The sequence below is a fragment of the Leucopleurus acutus genome, assembly GCF_964270905.1.
Source record: "Leucopleurus acutus genome assembly, chromosome: 12".
In the NCBI taxonomy this organism is placed as follows: Eukaryota; Metazoa; Chordata; class Mammalia; order Artiodactyla; family Delphinidae; genus Leucopleurus; species Leucopleurus acutus.
The window spans coordinates 90,098,608-90,124,268 of NC_139154.1; the positions used below are offsets into that span (position 1 = coordinate 90,098,608).

At 35.8% G+C, this 25,661-nt stretch overlaps 1 protein-coding gene across 1 annotated transcript in view; it reads right to left on the minus strand.

Annotated features, from left to right (window-relative positions):
- The window catches only part of EXOC6B (exocyst complex component 6B), a 715,292-nt gene that overhangs the window by 616,294 nt on the left and 73,337 nt on the right, over positions 1-25,661 (minus strand). Inside the window, exons 2-5 of the mRNA XM_082851950.1 lie at positions 13,246-13,411; positions 8,841-8,888; positions 7,074-7,164; positions 6,916-6,961 (exon numbers count right to left, since the gene is read on the minus strand). Coding sequence (XP_082708076.1) covers positions 6,916-6,961; positions 7,074-7,164; positions 8,841-8,888; positions 13,246-13,411 — 351 coding nt within the window. The remainder of the gene's footprint in view (positions 1-6,915; positions 6,962-7,073; positions 7,165-8,840; positions 8,889-13,245; positions 13,412-25,661) is intronic.

Sequence of the window (25,661 nt, forward strand, 5' to 3'; positions counted from 1 at the left end):
AAGGAAGGAGAGACAGACAGACAGCAGCAAGATGTAAGAAAAACACTTCAAGGAACTCAGACAGGACAGAGAAACATCTGAACTCTGAACAGCCAAAGTGAAGAGTCCCTGGGGGTTTCTGAGTTTTTCAAAGTAGATGAATACTACCCACAGCAACCCCTGGAATGAAGGAGGGCCTACCAAAGCTTAAAAATGGGGTCTGATGGGATTGGGATCAAGTGGATCTGAAAACAACTAAACTATTTGCCAAAACAAAGACCAACACCCACTAAGAAAAAAAAGCTCCCCAAAATCCAGACACTCAACAACATAATATAATGACAATTATCCAATCAAAACTTATAAGACATGATAAGAACCAAAAAAATGACATGTAACTAGGAAAAACAAAATAATCTTCAGAGAAATCCAAAATACCAGAAGTGACAGAACTAGCAAAGAAGTACATAAAAACAGAAATTAGAGCTCTGTTACAGGTATTTTTTAAAGATGCAAAACTAACAAAAGAAATTAAACATAAAAAACTAAATGGAACTCCTAACGATGAAAAATATATCATCTGAAATGAAAATTTCACTGGATAAGATTAAAAGATTAGACAATGAAAAAGAAAGAACACAGCAATAAAATCTATCCCATATAAAGCACAAAGAAAAAAGACTGGAGAAAAAGAAGATCCTCAAGTCACCTGTGGGATTATGTGAAGTTGTCCAACATAGATATAACTGAAGTCTCAGAATGAGGATGGAAAAAGGACAAAAAAAATGTTTGGAAAAATAATATCTGAACATCTTCCAGATTTTATGAAAATTTCAAAAAAAAACAAGCAACTAAACAAACCACAAGCAGTATAAATATACACACACATTCATGCATACAAACATATTTACACCAAAGCATATCAAAATCAAATTGCTGAGAACAAATTATACAGACAAAAGTTTTTAAACAGCTGGAGAAAAGACACATTAAGTAGAGTGACAAAAAAGTTAAGGCTGTTCATATACTTCTCCCTCAGAAACTACATAAGCCAGAAGACAAAAAAATGATATCTTAAGAACTAATGAATCTATAAACCTAGAATTATATTCCCACCAAAAATATATTTCAAAATGAAGGTGAACAACGAGATAGCATTTCACACCCACCAAGATGGCCATAATCAAAAGACAGACAGTAATAAGTATTGGCTAGGATGTACAGAAAATCGAATCCTCATATGCTGCTGGGGGAAGGTAAAATGGCACAGCTGCTTTGGAAAACAGGCTGGCAGTTCCTCAAATGGATAAACAGAGTTACCATGATCCAGCAAAATTTCATTCCTAGGTGTATATAGCCAAGAGAAATGAAAACATATGTCCATACAACAACCTGTAAACAAAAATGCATAGCAGCATTATTTGTAAAAACCCAAAATTGTAAACAACCCAAATGCTCATCAACTAATGAATGGATAAATAAAATGTGGTAAATCCATACAGTGGAATATTCAGCAATTAAAGAGATGGGGACTTCCCTGGTGGTGCAGCGGTTAAGAATCCGCCTGCCAGTGCAGGGAACATGGGTTTTAGCCCTGGTCTGGGAAGATCCCACATGCCACAGAGCAACTAAGCCCGTGCGCCACAACTACTCTGTACTCTAGAGCCCACAAGCCACAACTACTGAGCCCACGTGCCACAACTATTGAAGCCCACGTGCCTAGAGCCCGTGCTCCGCAACCAGAGAAGCCATCGCAATGAGAAGCCCGCACACCACAACGAAGAGTAGGCCCCGCTCACCGCAACTAGAGAAAGCCCGTGTGCAGCAATGAAGACCCAACGCAGCCCAAAATTAATTAATTAATTAATTTAAAAAAGAAATGAAGTACTGATATATGGTACAACATGGATTAACGTTGGAAACATCATGTTAAATGAAAGAAGCCAATCACAAAGAACGATATATTATATGATTCCATTTATATGAAATGTCCAGAATAGGCAAATCTGAAGAAACAGAAAATAAATCAGTAGTTCCCAGTAGCTGGCAAGGGGGGCAGGGGACAGGAGAAAATTGTGTGCTGATGGCCAGGGGGCTCAGAGTTTCTTTTGTGAAGAATAAAAACATTCTACAATTGATTGTGGTGATGGTCACAGAACTCTGACTACACTAAAAGCCACTGAATTGTATACATTAAATGAATGAAGTGAAAAGTAGGTAACCTGTGTCTCAATGAAGCTGTTAAGAATATTTTAGAAAAAAGGATATTAAAAACAGACAATGTAAAAATTAAAAAGAAAGCAGCAGTGGCTGGCTGCATTAATACCAAACAACACATATTTCAGAAAAAAAGAAAAACAACACATATTTCAGGGATAAAGAGGAACCTTCCATAATTACAAATGGGTCCTTTCGTCAAGAAGATACAACAATGCTTAATGTATATGCATCCAATAAGAGAGCTTCAAAATACACATAGCAAAAACTGAAAGAACAGAAAGAAGACATATGCAAAGCCAGTTATAATAGGCAACTTCAACACTCCTCTGTCAACAAATAACAAATACAAAATCATAAGGATAGAGAAAACCTGCACAACACCAAGTATATCTAAATGACAGTTAAAGAATGCTCTCCTCAATAACAATATATATTATTTTGAAGTGTGTATGTAATTTTCACCAAAACAGACCATATGCTGGGGCGTAAAACAAGTCTCAAAATATATAAAAGGTTGCAATCATACGTTTCACATTTATGAACACAATGAAGTGAAATTACAAATCAATTTTGATAGATCTGGAAAATCCCCTAATATTTAGAAATTAACCAATGAACTTCTAAATAAGTTGGTGAAATAAATTCTAAAAATTACAAAAGAAATTAGAAAATATTTGAAATAAATGTAAAAAAAAAACCCACAACATCAGAAAACATGTAAGATGCAGTCAAAACACTGCTTAGAGAGAAATGTACAGCTTTATACGGCTACATTAGAAAACAGAACCAAAATCAATGCCCTAGGCCTCCACCTAATAAAGCTACAAAAAGAGCAAATTATTTACAATAGCCAAGACATGGAAGCAACCCAACTGTCCATCAAGGGATGAATGGATAAAGAAAATATGAGATATATATTATGAGATAGATAGATATATATATAGATATATATATATATAACTGAATCACTTTGATGTACACCTGAAACTAACACAACATTGTAAATCAACTATACTTCAATTTGTAAGAGCAAATTAAACCCCAAGTAAGCAGGAGAAAGGAAATACTAAAGATACCAGTGAAAATCAGTAAAATAGAAAAACAAGGAAAAAAAACTCAATAAAACCTAAATTACTATTTTCAAAAAAATCATAAAATTGACAAACCTCTAGCCAAAATAATCAGAGAGACAGAGACAGAAACAAAGAGAGAAAAGACAAATTATCAACATAAGCAATGAAAGAGAAAGTATCACTATAGATCCTACACTGTTAAAATAATACAGGAATATCATGAATAACTTTTGTTAAGGAATTCAAAAACTTGGATGACATGGACAAATTATTTGAAAGATACAAATAAGCAAAATTTACTCAAGAAACACAAAATGCAAGCAGCCATGTATTTATTTTTATAATTAAATTTTTAGTTAACAACTTTCTCACCAAAAACAAACAAATCTCCAAGGCCAAGTGGTTCCACTGTTAGATTCTACCAAATATTTAAGGAAGGTAATTGCCAACACTGCACAAATTCTTCTGGAAAACCAAAGAGGGAAAACTTTCCAAGTTATTCATGAGGCCAGCATTAATCTGATACCAAAAACAAAGATATTACAAAAAAGAAAACTACAGACAAGTATTTCTCATGAACATAGATACAAAACTCCTCAACAAAATTTTAGCAAATCAAATACCACATCATATTAAAAAGGATAATTTACCATGACCAAGTGGGATTTATTCCATGAATGCAAGTTTGGTTTAACATTCAATATAATTTATCATATTAATAAACTAAAAAAGAAATATAAAAAAAAACATATGATCATCTCACTGACATAGAAAAAGCATTTGACAAAAACAATATTCATTCCTGATAGAAACTTTCAACAACTAGAATTAGAAGGGAACTTCTTCAGCCTTCTAAATGGCATGTACAAAAAGACTATATCTAACATATATGACTTAATGGTTAAATGCTTTCCCCCTAAGATCAGGAACAGGGCAAAGATATCTACTCTCACTACTTCTATTCAACATTGTACTGGAGGCTCTAGCCAGTTCAATAAAACAAGAAAACCAAACCAAAAAGAAAGCATCCCAATTGGAAAGAAAGAAATATACCTGTCTTTATTTGTAGACAAGATAATCAGCTACATAGAAAATCCAATGGAATACACAAAAATGCTACTAGAATTAGTAAGTGATTTAGTAAGGTTGCAGAATACAAGATAAATATACAAATTTAATAGTATACTAGTAATTAATGACTGAAAATTGAAATTTAAAAAGCAACAGCATTTTTTTAAAATTTTTTTGGCTGCACCGCTGCAGCATGTGAGATCTTAGTTCCCTGAACAGAATTCAAACACATGCCCCCTGCATTGGAAGGGCAGAGTCTTAACCACTGGGCCACCAGGGAAGCCCCAGCAATACCATTTAAAATAAGCATCAAAAAATACAAAATAATAGGGATAAATATGACAAAAGATATGTAAGACTTATTCACTAAAAACTAAAAACATTGCTGAAAAAAATTAAAGAAGACCTAAATAAATGAGAGCATTCATACTGGTGGGTGAGGGGTAAGATGGACCAGCATGGGATACAAGAGACCTAGTGAGGTAAGACTGTCTGTATAGGAAGGCAGCATTGCATGGAATGTCAGAGCCAAAGAGGGATAAGGAGGGCATTCAGGGAAGACAGAAGCATAACACAGGGTATGAGAGCCCAAGTAGAGTAAGGAGGATACAATATAGGAGGGCAACTCAGTGTGCAGTGTTGATACAGCTCAAAGGAGCCCAAGACATATAAACCTACTCTTTGTGCCAGAAAAAGGTTGAGCTAGAAATACTGGTGAACAGTACTTATGACAGCCACTCAAATTAAGAGGAGAAATGTGGGTTGTTCATATAATGGGACTACTATACAGCAATTAAAATAAGTGAACTAGATCTCTATACATAAATTTAAAAGCTCTCCACTAATACGTAAGCCCCACAGCAGCAGATATTTTTGTCTATTTTGTTCAGAGCTATATTCCCAGCACTAAGAGCAATGCCTAACAACACAGTAAGTACTCAATTCATTTTTATTGAATGAATGATTCTCAAAAAAACAAGGACTGAGAACTATTCATGTAAATGTTTCTAAAAACACAAAATACAACATATGATTTATGGGTATTAAAAACATGGACTAGAAGGACACACCAAATTTATGATACTAGTTTCCCCAACAGAGTAGGGAAAGGGATAGGACTGAGGAAGGGGATATGAGTTTTATCTATAATTTTTTAAAATGTACATTTTACCTCTTTCTGTCCATATGTGTTTATATATATGTCATAAATATTTACATATATATGAATCAAAACTGGAATTGTTGCTATCTGTTAATTCAGAGAAGTTGATACTGAAGCTTTTTTTTAATCTCTGTAATTTTCTATAATTTTAGAACTTCACAAAAAGGTTATCAGGGAAATAATATTACTTTCTATCTCACTGAACAGAATTTCTCATACTGTTCAACCTATGTTCTCTTATATGAATGTATCCTCCCAGGGAGAAGGCAGTCTGGGAAATAATCTTAAGAAATTCAAAAAATATTGATGCCTCATGCTTTAATGTTAAAATTCTTGAGAATTTATCATTTTTATTCACAATATTTTTAATCTTATTTCAGTATTAAATACATTTTAATTCCATACTTTTCCCCTCAAAACTAGGTAAAATTAACATTCCAGGAAGATGTGTCCTGTTTATCTTATAGCTTCACATACCCCCATCATACCACAGGGTACTCCAGGGCAGAGAGGGTGGAGATGCTTACTCTAGTTTGGGAAGAAGAGCCAAAGAGTCACTATCAAGTTTCCTGTGGAATAAAACCAGATGAAAATAACACACAGGAAAAGACTCCTCTGAACTTAACCTTGACCTTGACCTTGTGATGGTTAATTTTATATATCAACTTGGTTAGGTCATTGTACCCAGAGATTTGGTCAAATATTATTCTGGATATTTCTGTGAAGTTATTTTTTTACATGAGATTATTAGCACTTAAATCAGTAGACTGAGTAAAGATGAACATTCTCCATAATGTGGGTGGGCCTCGTTAAATCAGTTAAAGGCCTTGATAGGAAAAAGACTAAACTCCCCAGAGGAAGACGGAATTCTGCCAGCAGACTGCCTTCAGACTCAGGCAACAATATTTACTCTTCCCTGACACTAGCCTATCAGCCTACTATGCAGATTTGGACCTCCATAATCATGTGAACCAATTTGCTAAAAAAATCACTCTCTCTCTCTCTCTCTGCACACACACACACACACACACCACTGGTTCTATTTCAACGGAGAACCCTGACTGATCCACCCCAGCAAAACCAGTAACTATTTTTTCTACTATAATACTAAACCAAAGCATGTTTCTCAAATTAACTATCACTAAAACAGTTACATGCTTTTCCCCTAAAAAGCTGGGTCTTCTAAACAAACTACGTGTAGTGTTTTTTATTAAACATAATACATGACAAAATACATCAGCATATGTAAATAACTCTCAGGATGAATCAATAGATATACAAAAGGCAAGTGAAGATGTTATATGGACTTAATTATTTTTTGAAAGGTTATGCTAAATATGGACTTTTAAAAAAATTCTAAATAACAGAAATTTTAGATAATACAAAGTATTCAACAAAAAAATATCTTACCTTTTAGTTTTCATCTGGTCCCTCAGTTTGCTATACATCTCCAGGACTTGAAAGAGAAAGGGAAAAAGAGCACACAAGCATTATTTAGAGAAAGTGAAAAGACTAATTAAAGCTAAAGGAATTGCATCAAGAATTCTACTCTATTTCCAGTTCCTCACCTGGAAGACACAGCATTAATTTATCAACAGTGGCAGAAATATTTCTCTGTTGTAGTCGACACTGCTTCAGCTCTTCCATTGCTATTACCAGCTTAGCAAGAGGGGAAAAAACTGAATTATGCCAACAGCTGTAAATAAAAAGCTTTCAGTCACATTTTTCCACCCTATGTTCAATTCATCAGAAAATCCCAGACAGTTTCATAGTAAGATCTGCCAAGTGGACTACGGAACTGCCTTTCTCAACCAGTAAAACATCCCTGTATGGTTTCCCACTTTCTCCCCAAGATGCATACATACTACATTAGAAAAGGCTAGGTGAAATGAAATCTTAAAATTCAGGGGCTATCCAGGAGAAAAGAAAAAGCATGCATATTTGCTCCACGCCCTCTTCAGACTCTTCATGATTTATATTTCATCAATCTTCTAAGAAGATCCTATATTTCTGTCATCAGTGCTAGACTCCTAGAGGAAAACAGTTCTTCCTATACAGCTTCAAATGAATCTTGAAAATAATCTGCAACTAAATCTGTATTTCAACAAATAAACCACACAGTTAGAAGTTGTGGCTTTTCCAAGAGTTCCAGTTTAATGAAGAGTAACTCACTTTTCTTCTCACAACATTTTAAAGTCTTCCATCTGAAGTCATACCACAATAAAACTAGAAGAAACTGCATTCTTTGCAAAAACTTAAAATATGTGAGACAAACTTTTAAAAAGCAATAATCTACATGGCCTCTTATAGTATTTATCCCATACCCTTTCCTAAAAGTCATCTACTTAGATACTACACAAAAAAGAAAAAAGGGAATGGTCCTGAGTAAGTTACTGATAAGACAATCAAAGGCTAATCTTAAAGATTATTAAAATTAAACATTAAGTAAGTATTAGGCAATGAGGAAGGTATATGATACAGAGAACGGTAATAGACTGTAAGTCAGAAAACTTGGATTTTAGTCCCAGCCTTCCAATTACTATGTAAACTTTAGCAAATCATCTGTTTTAGTTTCCTAATCAATAAAGTAGTGATAATACCAGTCCTGACCTTGTCATAGGTCTGTCATGAGGATTAAGTGAGAAAATGGATGTAAAATAATCTTATAAACTATGATGATTTAAATGGTGAGTATATCAATTAACAGAATCAAAGATTCTTTTTTTTTTTTAAACAAATACTTATGCATATTCATGTTGTGCCAGTCACTGTTTAGGCAGGTAGAGGGGATATGGCAATGCAGTTAAAAAAAAAAAAAAACAAATCCTGACCTCATGGAGCTTAATTTCTAATGGAAAGAGACAAACAAAAAACAAACATATAAGGAAAACTGTATAATACCAAAGCATGATAGGTGCAATGGAGAAAAATAAAGCAGGAAAGATAAAAAGAATACATGGCGTGAACGTGAGACTGCAATTCTAAATAAGGTGGTTAGAAAAGGCCTCATGAAGGAGGTAACATGTGAGGAGCAAAAGTCTGAAGTAGGTAAACATGTGGGAAAGAACATTCCAGGCAGAGGAAACAGCATTGGCCATATTATGACTACTCAAGTGATTTAAAAACACAGCTAAGGAAGGCGGCTACATACTCTCATTAAGCTTTCTAGTGCTATATTCATTTACTTCAGATAAACATTAGGAGAAGCAAAGATAATGTCCAAGTTCCTCCAACATGCTGCTTATGGTCTTACAAGCCACTAAATCAAGAACACAGTTATCAAAGAGAATGACAGGAAACAGAAAAGATTTTTTCAAAAGGTAAACTGGCCTTACTTCCTTTCCCTCATGTTGTAGTTTTCTATTAGTATCCGTCACTTGATTCTGTGGAGAGAAGACAATTTAAACTCATAAAAAACACTTAGATAATAGTTGGATAAGATCAAAATTTTAAATGAAAAGACTAAGAATAGGTATTCAGATTGTTTCCATATTCCACCACATTTTGGTTTAGTGGTGTTCTCTTGGGATGAAATTATATCAACTTTTCTACTGAACATTTGTATGACCTTTTGAACAATAAAAAAAATTACTAAAAAATATGTTCAGTTTGAAATATTACAAACTAAAATAACATAACTAAAGATCACACTTTCATTTGGAAAGGAAAGAAAAAATATAATAGAAAAAATAACCCACAAAGAACCTTACCATCTCTACTATGTGTACAAAGAACAAATTTTTTCATAGATAGCCCTCACTTCACCAATGTATTCCTGGAAAACTTGAGTATAAATTGAACTTTTTAACTCAGGTCAAATATTTCTACTTATCTAATTTTAGAAAACCTTTTATCTTAATTTTTTGGATTATTAGTTCTTAATAGTTTCTAACACTTCCACATTCCCATTTTTCTAAATTAATCTCTTGATCACACAGTCAAAATCAGGTGAACAAGCTTTAAAATTAGGTACAGTTCATAATTTAAAGGAACTGGCACCACTTATTTTGGTAGCCACTTTTGAAGAATCAACTGATATAAAAAAATTAAGTATATAGAATAGTAATTTCCTCACTTTCTTAAACATTATCAAAATATGAGCAACATTAACTTCTAAAGCTTTCTTTAATAGAAGCTTTCCATACTTCCACCAATAACTGCAACTCCTTACGCTTTTAAGACACTACCTTAACCCAGCATTTCCTATTATGTCTCTTGGAACACCAAGAAATGGTAGTTAAAAGGTACTCTGCACTCTGTACACACACACACACACACACACACACACACACACACACACACACACACATCAATATGTATGGGAAATACCACTAAACAGGTTAGTTTATTCAGGACTTCCTGAAGCCCAAGGAGATATCATACAGTGTTTTCCAACTTATTTTATGTAACATCCTTTTATTGAGGATCATCTTAAGAAACTAGTTTTTCAGGAACACACCTTTGAAAACTTTGCCCTAAACTATACACTATACACTATACCTGGACTATCACTTTCTGAGCAGATTACCACATGCACTGCCATTGTAGCAAAAATGCAGCCATAAACATAACATAAATGAATGGGCATTGCTGTGTTCCAATAAAACTTTATTACAAAATTAGGAGGCAAGCTGGATTTGGCCTGCAAGATACAGCTTGTTGATCCTTGGTCTAGAATAAGTGAGATTGAAAAGTTTATTATTCAAACCAATAAATGAATGTTATTCAAAAATGGGATTAATATCAGCTCAATACAAGAAAAAGCTTTTAAGCGATGTGAATAAAAATGGGGTGGGTTGCCTTGAGTGATCATTGTTCAAGAATAGATTTTTTTTCACATAAACAGATTTCAAAAAATTCAACCTTCCATAAATACTACTAAATTCAGCATTGCTGTTTCTACTAAAATAACTTGTTTACCATTTCTGAAATTTTTTTTACCTCAAACTCATTGTAAGAAATATATTTTACATTGCAACTCAGTACACAAGTATAGGGAATGCAGACGCGTGCACACACACAGAGAAACAAAATTTTTAAGAAACAATGTTTGGACTTACTGCATGTAATACACTTCGTTGCTTCCTTTTTTATTCTATTTCAATTTTTATTAAAAATACTGATCATGGCCCACTAAACTGATTTCATGCAAACCAGAGTTCTAAAACATCCATAGGAGCCTAACCAAAGCTTCTGATAAGAAAGGTAATTACTATTTCAATACTATTTGAACATAACAATGGGAGGAAATCTATACTGCCTGTCTAGGATGCTACTTGTTGCTTCAGAGAACATATATATGTATGTGTGTATATATACACACACACGTACCAACATACATACTGTGAATCAAAAGAAATAATGGACATCCTAGAGAGAGTAGGATTTTTCATTGTTATGTTCAAATAGTACTGACAGTAGGTAATACTTAACCTTTTCCATTTTCTAAACTCTTTTCTCAAGTTCAAGAATTTCTAAGTTCCATAGGCTCTTAACACAGGTTGAATGGATGTCCCCTAGAGCAGAGTCTCCCAGGTGTTAATGGTGAGCATTATGGGCAATATTCAGGTACTTAACCACATGACTACTTCAGTAAGCAGACACAGAGCACCCCGTTGCCCATCATGGACAAAGAGCCCAAGGAGCAGAGGGAGAGGTTTTGGAATACAGGCATCAAGAACAGCCCAAGGTGAAGATGGATGGGAAGCTGGGATGGCTGAGTGAGAACAAACAGCACACACAGCTCCTGGCAGAAGCCCCGTATCTTTGTTTTCACATATTTCAGATACTTCTGTCCATTTGACGCTTTTCAGCCCCCCAAAACTCAGTATAACTTTTTAAATGGAATCAAATTGTTCATACTTTTTAATCTGCTTTATACATTAAGCAAACATTTCTAATGTTTTCCCATGTCAGATATCCTTCTACAATATATTGTAGTTTATTACTCTTTTAAATGGATATACCATGATTTATTTTACTAATCCTCTAGTACATCACTTTCAGGGACATCTTAAAGTTTTAGTCATTAAAAAAAAAACACATGAACATCTCTGTACATGCACCTGTAGCTGTAGAATAAATCTTAAAACTATGTGGTGTTTTTAGTATTGATAAATAAAATTGCTCTCCTTAAAAGTTGTAACAGTCTACATTCCAACCAGGCATTCCCAGGTTGATAGGTATCATCTCCAATCTTAATATTTGTTTCATTTTTGTCATTTTATTAGGTGGCACTTTATAGTTTAAATTTGTATTCCTTTAATTCTAAATTGTAGAGTCCCCTTATATTTCTTCTTACGTAAACTGTATATTAACATGTATTTCTCAGTTTTCTATTAGAGTGTTCATATTTTTCCTATTAATTTGTAGGCTTTTTCTATGTTAGGATATCAATCATTTGTCATGTGTATTTGTAAATATTTTTATTTATTATTTACCTTTACATTTTTAACTTCTACGTAGAAAGTTCTTTCATTTTAATGTTGTCGTACCTATCAATATTTTCTTTCTGGCTTAGGAACTGTGTTTAGAAATGTATCCCTCACTCCTAAAAATCACATAAATATTCATCTATATTTTCTACTAGTTCCTTTATGGTTTTTTTACATTTATCTCTTTAGTTCATCTGAAATTAAATTTGGTACATTGACTGAGAAAGGAATCTAAGTTAATTTCAATTAAAATAGTTAAGCATTAAAGAACATTAACAACAAATCAGAAGAGTTGTTACTTTTGGAGGGGAGGGTGGAGAGAGTCACTGAGAAGGATAAAAAAGAGAGATTTAATTTTGTTGGCAATATTATATTTCTTATGATGATTGGATAGTTGTTGTACAGGTCCATAAACTCTTATCTGAAATCTTGGGACCCAATGTGTTTTGGACTTCAAAATTTTGGAAATTTTATAAAGATAATATGGTATATATTGTTTATTATGTAACAATGGGCACTAGGACAGCATCCCATAATCAAATACAGTAATATTTCTGTATCAAAGTCAGTTACCCAAGATACGTGAATTTGCTATGCCAGGGACAAAACCAATATAGCTAGCCTCTTTCCTGAACTTAAATCTGTCATATCGGGCATCCCTGGTGGCGCAGTGGTTGAGAGTCCGCCTGCTGATGCAGGGGACACGGGTTCGTGCCCCGGTCCGGGAAGATCCCGCATGCCGCGGAGCGGCTGGGCCTGTGAGCCATGGCCGCTGAGCCTGCGCGTCTGGAGCCTGTGCTCCGCAACGGAAGACGCCACAACAGTGAGAGGCCCGCGTATTGAGGAAAAAAAAAAAAAAAAATCTGTCATATCAAGAAAGAACCTTCATGCTTTGGTAGAAGACATTCCCCAACTAACACTAATTTTATATTTCCTTTGGCTCAGATTGCCTTGCTGCAAAGACTTCTACAGCCATGCCTTGCAATTCTGTCATCCAATAGTGATGGCTTTCATCTAGCAAGGAAGCAGACAGATGACATGAAGAGTCAACCGAGTTTCTGTGTGAAAGAAACTGATTCTTGTCATTGGTTCTCATCCACACATAGTTATCCCAAATAAATTTTAACTTAAAACAGCATCCTTTCCAGCTAAAAGCCATAATCCCAGTTATCTATGTTGCAGTATAAACTCCTTTCTTACTATTCAAAAATGTTTAGTACAAATATGTCACCTGCAATGTATTCCCCACTCTTAATGTTCATCAAAACCCCAAGACAGAGAGAAACAAGTCTTAGAGTCTCCTTACTTTGAGTTTCTGGGCTTCTCCTCTTACTTTCAGCAGTTCCGTTATAGAGTCCACAAAGCCCTGGTAATGAAAGTTACACATTTTCTCAATTTCTCGGTCATGATTGCGGATGCGAGTTTCAAGCTTCTCCATGAATCGTCCATGTTCCTCACCATCATAGACAGACCTTTTAAAAAAATGGCATGGAGATTATACCAGATTTACATCTAAGAAAGAGAAACAGAATTACAAACCCAGAAGCAAATTTATTTGGAAATCAGGTATTTAAGTTACATAAACCACAGAGTAATCCAATTGTATTAATGTTGCCCCAATGCTAGATGAGTATTTTTTTTAGGAAAATCCAAAATTTTGTTTCCTTATTTACTGAAAAATATGTAAGTGTTTGACAGTATTCATCACAGAATTCTCATCGTAAAATGAAAGGACTGAATTACAATTCCTCCGTACCTTTCTTTCTCAATTAAACTAATCTAGAAAAACTTAATTTTGGATAAACCCAACTATACATTTACTCCAAGATTATACCCAAGAACCTGACACTGCTGGAGAGAAATTACGTAACTGTGCTGCTAGACTCAGTTTAGCTATCTTACGACAAATTTAAATTGGGCAGCCAGACACCAGTTAAAAATAATGAAATTATCCCGCCAAATACCACCACCAAAAAATCACTTTGTAGTCTCCAAAATGTGTGAAAACCTTACTTCTCCTCTCCTCAAATGTCTACCCTCTCTCTGGCTCTCAGCTGCACTTCACAGGAAAAAAAAATTCCTCTCCTCAACCAACCTACTTACATCTGAAACTCCTATTCTGTCCACCCTCCTATAACAATGGAAAAAGTATTTCAAGCTCTTATCTACAGTCATTCTTGTTGTCTCTAAGAACTTTACTCCTGCAGTTATTCCCTTTTATCCCTATCCTGTATTATATATTTCTCCCACTCCACTAAGTCATTCTCATGGCTATTTAAACATGACTTTAGGAAACCTGTCCTTACCTACACATTTCCCTCCAGCTACCATCTCATTTCTCTGCTCCCCTTCCCAGCAAAACTTCTTTCTACTTCCTCAGCCCCCATTAGTTAGCATCCATCCTACTGTACCTAAAGGCAGCATTTGTTATGGTTTAAATATACCTTCCTTCTTAAAACACCATTTTCTCTAGACTTCAATGATACCACACTAAGTGATTTTCATCCTTTTACTGACATGCCTTCTCAATCTCCGTCCTGGGCTCCTCCTCCTCTATTCTTTTTCTAAATATTCGTAAAAGCTCTTCTCTTCCCTACCTATGCCCTCTCACCAAGAAATGCCAGCTAATCCCATGTCTTTATAATACTATCTATTACAGTGGTAGACTTCCTAATCTGTACCTTCAATTCTGAGCACTAGACTCAAATACCCAGCTATAATTTAACAACTCCAATTGGATTTTCAAAAGCCATCTCAAATTTTAACATAGAAAAACAAAAAAATCATCTATCACCAAACTATCTCCACTCCCAAACCTGATGCTCCCCACCACTCAGCTACCCCATCTCAGCTAATGGTACTATCCAGTTGCCCAAGTCAAAAATGCAAATCCAGGAATCACTCCTCATGTACCTCTTTCCATCATACACCCCATCCAATCCATTAGTAAGTCCTGACAACTCAACCTCCAAAACATATCTTAAAATTGACCACCATCCCTCCATTTCCACTAAAACCCTAGTCTAAACCTGTATCATTGGCACACTGGATCAATGCAATAGCCTCCTAAAAGTAAAAGTCTCCGTTCTGCACTCTTCATCCCCTCTACTCCCTGTCCCAATGCAGATACTCTCCACACAGCAGTAAAAATGGTCTTTATGAAGCAATAGTTCAGATGTAGCCTCATGCTTAAATCGCTCCAATTCGTTCTCTTTACAAAAGGAATAAAAATCACAAATCCTTACCATGGCCTATAACATACCACATAATCTAACCTCTGATTAGCTCTCTAACCTTGCTTCTCTCTAGGTCCCACCCCCTAGCCTTGCCTTCCTCCATCCTCTATGCTCCTGCTACAGAGGATTTTTTTTTTAGCCTCTTCCTGCCTCAAGAATTTTGTTTTTACTGTTCTTAGGCTAGTAACACTCACCCCCTATATCTTCAAGCAACTTTCTCCTTCTCATCATCCATAGTTTGTTATCTATCTTCCCCCCAACCCATCCCAATTAGATTGTAAACTCCGGGGCAAGAACTTTGTCTGCCAATTCACCACTGTACCTCTACAACAGTGCCAGACAGGTAATAGGCAGTGAGTAAACGTTCATTGAGTAAATAAATAACATTATCTCTAAGAACACTTTGATCTCTGATATTTATTCAACAAATACACATTTGCTCATTACCAACATTTTCTGGTTCTATAATCATTTGTAGGTACCAGATCACCACCCTGGTCCTGTGGATAAGAGAGCACCCACTCCTCAGCAGATCACTTCCACTACCCAGAACTCAAGCAGTAACCATAGAAAATATATATACAAGTTTGGATTCCGGTAAGAATTCTGAACACTTACTTCAGAAAAACCAGAGCAATCCAGATTCATTCTCCTTCATTTCAAATAAAGGGACAAGATCTTCAAATAAATTATAAACAATCCCGGCTTTGACAACTAAGACATACTATAGCATAACCACTTGCCTAGAAGAGCTATTGGGAAACACAAGACAGAATCTACTATTGACATTTCAACTAACCTCAAAAAGAGCATAACTTTTCCCCTTCCAAAGGAAAGGAAAAGAAAGATTTCCATGTAAAGGCACCAGTATTCCTTGCCATTTGAAGAAGAGGAATAACCACGGAAAATTCATCAGTCTAAATGGCATAAGAAGATTATTATTCAATACTGAGACAAGCCTCTTGGTTTCAAATTCAGTTATATCTTGACCCATTAATACTTTTAAGTTAGGTAGTAAGTGTACTTCCTTCTACAATGTAAAACTTTTTATTTTTCTCCCTCCAAAGATCTACATTAATATGACAAAAGATAACCTCAAGGAGAAGAAAATCTCATAGCTAAGAAATTCATAATTTATCCTAGCTCCCTGAACTTTCTATAAAAAAAAAGTATAAATCAAAGAAAGGAAGAGAGGATTTTTGCTGCCTGACTGCATGGCCTTGGTGTTTAGCAATGTAATTAACTAGCTATGAGTCTTTGGTCAATTCAGTTAATCTCTCTCACCCTCAGCTTTCTCATTAGAAAATAGGAAGCAATCAATTAGAAATCCTCTTTAGCATCAGCCTAGCTCTAAATTTCTGCAATTCACTTCCACTTTCAAGTCCAGTCAGCAATAATGTAAAGATCATACATTTTTCAGAACAGTGTAAAGAGGTAGTTCAAAACAAGTTAATGAATTTTCTACATCCTTATCACTAGGCCCCACCTGTTTCTCCTATTTTAGGGTCTTTATGATTCTAATAGTCTCTTCAATTATAATAATGTTGAATAACATGAAAGATTTATAGTGAATCTCCTGAATATCTTGAGAATTTTAAAAGTTAGAATAAAATGTAAAACCCACACATCTAAAACAGGAGTTTTGGACTATATTTAATTAACCTGTGTTCCATGAGTATGCATCTGGAAAACCACAATTTCCAGATTTTATGTGTATAAGCAGAAGCACATATGTGTAATTTTTAAGGAAAACATCCACAGTTTTCATCTGGTTATCAAAGGGTTAAAAACCACTGATTTAAAGGTTTTGTTTCAAACTGCCTAACAGGAAAAGGCAACTATAATTAGTACCTAACAGTTCAACTCACATCAGCATTTCACCTGTATCTCAGACTTAGTGCTAACCAGCTATCAGATATAAAATGCTAAAAACAAAAATAAACAAGTCTTAAATTCTGGAAAAGTCATAGATCTCCTGAAATTAACCTAATATTGGTAATCAACATTGCACCTGAACAGTTATCTCCCTCCCCCACAATAAATGGATTAAACTGGAGAAAGACTGCCATCTAGTGATGGCCCATTTCCAACATGCTTTGAAACTTAAATTTGATGTGACCAAACAAAGAGAGGCTGCTTAAAAATCTAAAAACTATATTCTATAATACTTGCTAGCCAAAGTCTTATAACTTGTTATTAAATGATATTTTATATAAAGTACTCTAATGTTTAAACATCCGTTTCTAATAGAAAGCAGGATCTTGAAAACAGTCATATGCTTTTGACATGTGTGCCATAGGTATGTCACAATTAAACAAGACTACAAAATAAACTGCACCACTGGTTTAATTATTTGTGATAATCCAAAGAATATTCTGGTACCTAGTGAAATGTAAACAATAAGATATGTTTGGAAACTAGAAACTTTTAATAGCCTAAATTTTTACTCAACTACATAAATGCTGCCTTGTGGAGTCTAATTTCCAAAAAATCCCAAGTAAACCACAGGTTTTTGCAAAAAGTAAAATGTTTTACCCTAGTGTCCATATCTGACACATACTTCTAAACATTCCACCTAGATTAAGAGAGAGATTTTAATTTATAAAACACTTCAGGAATTCTATTCAACAAAAATATTTATGATTCCCAAGTACTGAATCATTACAGGATTATATCACTTGCAAGAACTTAACATCAGCTCCAATCTGTCAAAAGAGAAAATAAATAAATAATGTAATGAGCATGTGTTATCTCATTTAAATCCTAGGCACCTTATAAATTAGACATTATTCCCATTTTATAACTGAGGAACTTAAAACCCAAGAAGATGAAGTAATTTGCCAAATCCACACAGCTAGAAAGTGTTCTCTGTAGTACATCAGTCTGTCTCCTTTTAGAGCAAAGGAAAGTAAGAAAGTCACATGGACCCCTAAAACGTTAGAGTTGAAAGAGGTCTCGGGGATGGAATACAAAGCTTTTATTGTACAATGGAGGAAACTGAAGCCAAGAAAAGTTAAATGCCTTAATCAAAATTATATTGCTTGTTACTGATACACCTGGGCCTGACTCCCAAAGAAAACAGGAAAAACTAATGCAATATGAAGCCTGACACAAAGCTAAGTGGTTTTTTAAAAGACACACACACACACACACACACACACACACACACACACACACACTTTATGATGAGTTTGCTGCCTATTAGTTGTGCCTACACAACAGCTATTCCATTCTTCCTGCTGGAAGAGTTCCAATTTGTTCCGGTATTTCACCTTTCCATCCTACCGCAAGGGGTAAATACTAATTTAGACCAATCATGGTAATTCCATTCCCCTTGTCAGTGACCAGTTAACAGATGACACAACTCACTGATGGAACTAAAGGGAATTTTGGAAGTGAGGATCCAAGGAAAGGTTTCTTTCCTGAAGGATGCAGGAAAAGAAACTGCTTTTCCTACTTTGGACATTGTCCTATACAATGCTTAGGGATGAAGCAACCATCCTGAGAAGAGAGGAGATATTGCCAATAATTTGAGGATTGCAAAGGGGAAAGATGGAAAACAACTGGGTCCTTGATGATGAGCCAATCCTGAAACAGTCCTATCTCCAGCCTTCATGTTATGTGCATTAATAAATTTCCTATTTTAAGGGAAACTTCCTATTTCCACTTTGTCTCAATAGTCTGCTACTTTCAAAACAAAGTATCCTAAATGCACAACACTGTTCATTCTTCAAAGGTAGCAGGCAAATCAAAGAAACAACCAGCAACCAGTCAAAGTCTAAACATGGCTAAGGAATCCTGTTTCCAGGACCTAGACTGCTCTTTCTGGTTTTCTTCTTAGTTAAGAGTTAACTCCCAATCCACTCTTCAAATCTCAGCTTGCACCTTACTTTTTCTGGAAACCTTCTCTAATCACATAGACTCTGTTATGTGTTCCTCCTTTGTTATTAATGCCATCACAGAATCTAGTTAACTATATTCTGATTACCCATTCACTTGTCAGTTTCCCCACACCAAAATGTTAATCTCCTGTATGTTGAGACTGTGTCTTACCCATTTTATCTCCAGCTTATAGCACAGAGCCTGGCACAGAGGAGATCCTCCATGTATGCTAAAGATAGAGAAAGAGAAGTAAGGGTAGGAAACTAACATGTGGGTTTCTGACTGCCTCAAAGATGGATGCAAAAGAGTATCATATCAAACAAAGTTTATCTGTTGAGATGTTTTCAGAACCAAGGAGAACTTCAAGACACAAAAGATTGAACATTTTGCTTTTGTTTTTGATTAGTCCAAGAAAAAATTCCAGAATTTTTGTTCTTTTCTTTTTCATATATATGTTTTTTAACTTCTGTCATGGTTTTAGTCCTGAAACATTTTCTTCTTATTAAGCTCCATAAAAGCATCATTAGTATTTCTGTTTATTCCAAAAGTTAAAAATAAAGTGGAAAAACAGATTTCAGCAGGATGTTGAAAGAGAAACTGCAGGAGGTCAAGAGGATTTTAAAGTCCCCTTCCCTTCCTTACTTCAGTTTGTCTATCAATTTAATTCAGACCTTACTATGGTAATTTGGATGCTCTGAGTGCAAAATGTGAAAGTAGATCACTGTATATCACCATCCATGACAGGGGAAGCATATACTAATTGATGAAGTCTAAGCTGAAGACTACACCCAAATGTTTTTGTACTGCCACAGGAGACCAAATACATTCAAATCCTTTTCCCACTTTGCAAATACCAAGGTATCCAACTGGCTTCACTAAGATAGCCCACGCAACCAAAAGAAGTTGTGATGGAACTCTCCCTCAAGGCAGGAAGGGAACCCCACACTTCCATGATGGCTATTTTCAAAGGGATAAAAACAGGGTAGAGAAGTTTCAAATGGCACCTAGCCAAAGAGCCTACTAAAACCCAGGTATTGGTTAAATAGCACAGGAAAGTGGAGAAGGGGACCTTGTCACAAAACATCAGTCAAATCAACAACAGACTATTAGGAAATAAACTAATGAAAGCAAGAAAACTCCAAATTAAGGATATGAAGACTGCTCTAACTACTACCATGATAATGTCGCACTGTTAGAACAATTAATCAGCATAAGCAACTGAAGACACAAAAGCACTACAAGATATGTTAGTGGCTTCATCTTGGCCTCTGTATCAATTTGCATTAAGTGCAATAAGATTTATTTCATTGCAGCTTTCAGTGGTGGTCATAAAATCTGACAGCTAAAAGTTGGGTTTCAGATGCTACTGCCAAATAAAAGAAATACTCCATCTACAGCCTGGTGATACTGATTGAATCTAATACGGTTAGTATATACAGGGTTATAATTAACACTGGTAGATTAGCTCCAGTTTCACTGCATGGAATTCAAAGTGTCAAGTTTAACACTTAAACAGGTAAAGCTGGAACAAAATGAAACTACTGATTCACTTACTATCTACCACCATCATAATGTGTCTGAATCTAGTGTATGTTAGTAGAACTCTTCAAGATCCTTTACAAAAGATTTAAGTATTTAATTTAAATAATTGCTCTGAAGAGCTATGAAAATATTGTAAAAGACTGCCTATTAATTGAAGAAATGCTTCAGATTCTCCACACTTAAAATTATCATTATGGTTCCAGTGACAGCGATCATAAAGGTATTCATACAGAAAAACAAACCAATGGGGGACAGGTATTAGAAACACTTAAGTGAATAGTCCTGGTCTCCTTATGCATGTAGATTTAATGTGGGTCTAACAAAATTAGACCAGCCAAGTTTCCCAGAATCACTAAATCAAACTCTAATAAATGTGACGTCATTTGTAAATGTGTATGTTGTGTATAGTATGTATGTACCTACATAAGTACACATTATATACACATATATGTATGTTATATAGTGTGTACGCTATATGTATGCATCTGTGATACACACACACATGCATGAAACAAACACACACACACATACTTTTCTGATTTTCTGAGAAAGAACCAGACTTGCCAACATCACATTCAATTCCTGGTCTAATTTCACACCCCATGGCCATAAATGATCACAATTTAAGACACCTTAAGTCTATAAGCAATGAAGACCCTGAAAGGAGGATGGATAAAAGGTATGAGAATAGTTTCCATCCTAAAACATGATGGAGAACTAAGTAGGCAAAACAGGATAAAGTTCCATGGACAATACGTAAGACTGGATATACCATGAAAAACCTTTCTACTACTAAACTTCTAAAACTGCTGCATTAAGTTTCTAAATCTTTTTTAGTGCATGGCTAAGCAAAAAAGAAAATAAGGAAAATTACCAGAGGCTAAAACAAAACTAGAACAGGACTCCAGATTCTACCAATCCCTTATAACCTAATACTTCTTTTTTTTTTTTTTTTTTTTTTTTTTTTTGCTATACACGGGCCTCTCACTGTTGTGGCCTCTCCCGTTGCGGAGCACAGGCTCCGGACACGCAGGCTCAGCGGCCATGGCTCACGGGCCTAGCCACTCTGCGGCATGTGGGATCTTCCCAGATCAGGGCACGAACCCGTGTCCCCTGCATCGGCAGGCGGACTTCTCAACCACTGCACCACCAGGGAAGCCCCTAATGCTTCTATTTTATAGCTATATAGAGAACAAGAGACAAAACCTAGGGCCCACAAGAGACGGGGAGTCCAATGAGAGGCCTCCAAGTGAATAAAGCCAAGACACCCAAGGGCTACACCCTTAGTGAAAGATGTAGAAAAATTCTTCCCCATAAAAGGTGGCTGAAAGGAAACTTCCTTGTTTTGGGTAGGGAAGCGGGGAGACGTACTCCTGGGATAATTTGAAGCCACAACCTGGCCTTCTCACCCAAAGTGAGGGCCCATGTTCATACTTAATATTACCTGTGTGGTCTGAGATATCTCAAATTGAGAATTTATTTTAAAAGTCTGGTTGTTAGTACCCCCAGAAAACTGACTGAAGAAAAGGAAAAGCTTCTCTAGAGGAATACATCTTAACAATAGTTCTAATTATTTTCACAAATAATAACATTCCTTTGAGCTGAACTCAAGTATCAAAAACCATGAAACACACAAGGAAACAAAGCATATAAACAAGAATCAACAAAAACAACAGAATCAGACCTGCTTGAAAATAAATATGTATAAATTAAAAATAAATGTGTAATATATTTAAAGAAACATGAGGGAATTACCAAAACAAAAACAGACACACTGGAAAAGATAGAACTTTCTGAATAAAAACTATAATTACTGATATTTAAAAATTTAATAAATGGGAAGGGACAATATTTAACTAGCAAGAATGCGTAAAACTTATACAAAATGCAGCACAGAGACAAAAGATGTAAAATGTCTTAGTCTGTCAGGCTGCTATAACAAAATACCACAGATTGGGTAACATAAACAACAAAAATTTCTCTCTCACAGTTCTGGAGCTGGAAGTCTGAGATCAGGGTGCCAGCATGGTCAGGTGAGGGCCCTCTTCTGGGCAGCTAACTTGTATCCTCACAGGGCAGAAAGGGCAAGCAAACTCTCTGGGGCCTCTTTATAATGGCCCAGAAAACATCCTGTCCATGAAGCCTCCACTCTCTTGACATAATCACCCCCAAAGGTCCCACCTCTTAATCCTCTTAATACCATCACCTTGGGGGTTAGAATTTCAACATATGAATATTGATGGGACACAAAACACTCAACCTATAGCAGGAAACAGTAAAGAAAGGTTAAGAACATGGAGAATAGGATGGGTTTAATGGGAGCTCTAGTAAAAAATAACAAACAGCTTCCCTGGTGGCGCAGTGGTTAAGAATCTGCCTGACATCTGCCTGCAGGGAATACGGGTTCAATCCCTGGTGCAGGAAGATCCCACATGACTCAGAGCAACAAAGCCCGTGTGCCACAACTAGTGAGCCTGCACTCTAGAGCCCGCGAGCCACAACTACTGAAGTCCGTGCACCTAGAGCCCGTGCTCCACAACAAGGAGAAGCGACTGCAGTGAGAAGCCCGAGCACCGCAACGAATAGTAGTCCCGCTCGCCGCAACTAGAGAAAGCCCACATGCAGCAATGAAGACCCAATACAGCCAAAAATTAAATAAATAAATAAATTTTTTTTAAACAAAAAACATGTAATATTCGGAGAAATAGCTGAGGATTTCCCAGAATTGATGAAAGATACAGGAAGTTGTTATCCTCAAAGTAAAAAGACAAACCTATTAGCCTCACCAAAAGAAGTCCCCCAACAGAGGAAGAGCACTCTTCTCTATTCAGCTCTATCTACCAACATTTAGAACTGGCTGCCATTCTCTTTATGACTCAACTACAGTTGTGTGTAGAACCTTATACTGATGGAGCTAATTATACAAATACATGAACCGTTAGCAGCATCCAAACATCTGGTGTGTCTTTTACCAACTCATTCTTCCACGACTAGAACATTTATTCCAAACTATTGCCATTCTCTTTAAGAGTCCAACCTTGATCCAGCAACTTACTTTTGCCACCTAATTTCATAAAGAAAATACAAGCTTATTAGGCATGAATCTTAATTCCCTGCATTCCAATATACAAGTCTATCTATATCTCTATCTACCCTTACATTTGTGCATTCCTATCTCAATAAAACAGACAACTTACCTTACTTATAAGACTAATCCTATGTTCTAAAAATCTCCTTTCCCCTGTACCCCATCAATACTTTTTTAAATGTCTGTACTTTTCATGTTTTAGCTCTACTTTCTTTTTCTTAACAAAACATGTCCCCTCTTAACAAAATAACTTGGCGCTTTTTTGTGTTTTTTAAATGAAGTACTATTAAATTAAAATCTCTCTTCCAATAATTTTAATCTGGTATCCTTTCTCTTTCCCTCTTTCTCCTTTCACAGTTAAGATTCTTAAAAGAGCAGTCTATACTCACTTCCTCCATTTCCTCAAATTGGATTTGCTCTTCGATCCAGTGTAACCTGTTTCTTACCCACATCCCCCCAATGAACCTATTCTTGCTAAGGTCAATAAAAGCCTACTAATTGTCAAATCAAATCATTTACTTGACTCCTCTTTTATATGTGCCATCGCTAACCACCTCCTCTTTCTTAAATATCTACTCCCAGGGTTTCTATTACATTCCCCTTCTCAGTCTCCAATAATTCTTCGTCCTTCTGGCCCTCAATACCTCTTGGACTTCATCTCTTCTCATTCTTCATATTCCCTCGGAGATATCACCAATACTTCAGCTTTCACTGTTAATTAAACATCTTTGGTTCCCAAATCAGTAACAAGGCGTATCTTTCAAATCCTGTAAACCTGAATATTCAACCACCATTCATCCTCAAATACATCTCAAACAGTGCATGTCAAAAGTTAAAATCATTAACTCTTCTACCCAAACCTGCACATCCCTCCTATATTCACCATCTCAATTGAAACAACCAGAGCCACCCAGTTACCGACACTAGAAATACATAAATTAACCTTGACGCCTCACTCAACCTCACACCTCCCTCCAACTAATCAATCAATCACTAAGGCCTCCCAATCTAATTCCATAATAGCTTTTCTATGTTTTTCTTCCTCTCTATCCTCCTCTGCTACTGCCTTGCCCTGCGTCATTATCTCTCCTCCAAGCAACTGTTTTCACCTCCCTCTCCTTACTTTCCTAAAAATCCATGTTCGATACTTCTCTCACAGTAATCTTCTTTAAATGAAATATGATCATGAAACACACACACCACATACACACACAAACACACACGCACACCACAATTTAGGATTAAGTCCTGCCTCAGGATCAAGTCCAAAGTCCCTAGCATAGTATGTAAGACCCCATCCATGTACAGATTTATCTCTGAATACTCCCCACACTCACTCTACAACTCTGCCTGAAGTTCCCTGAGTGTGCTATGTAGTCCCTCTGCCTAGAATCTCCTTATTATCACTTTATCTGGGAAATTCCTCCTCATCCTTCAAGATTCAGCTCATAACACACACCTATTATAAAACCTCCCTTCCTACTACAACTACTATACCCTAATATAGAAACTCCCCTCCTTACAAACTAGGCAGAACCTAAGAAGCTGTTCATAAAACCAGCAAGAATTTAAGCTTGCACACTCTGGAGACATTTACACCAAATAGGACTGTGAGTCCATTCTTTGAAGATTCATACTGAAGGCTACTTTTCTCCTGCTTAATGATATGCTGATATTAGGCATTTTTTCCCAAAAGAAGCCAACTTCAACTACATTAAAAACCCGTTACATCAAAAAATCTACAAACAATAAATGCTGGAGAGGGTGTGGAGAAAAAGGAACCCTCTTGCACTGTTGGTGAGAATGTAAATTGATACAGCCACTATGGAGAACAGTATGGAGGTTCCTCAAAAAACTAAAAATAGAATTACCATATGACCCAGCAATCCCACTACTGGGCATATACCCAGAGAAAACCATAATTCAAAAAGAGTCATGTACCAAAATGTTCATTGCAGCTCTATTTACAATAGC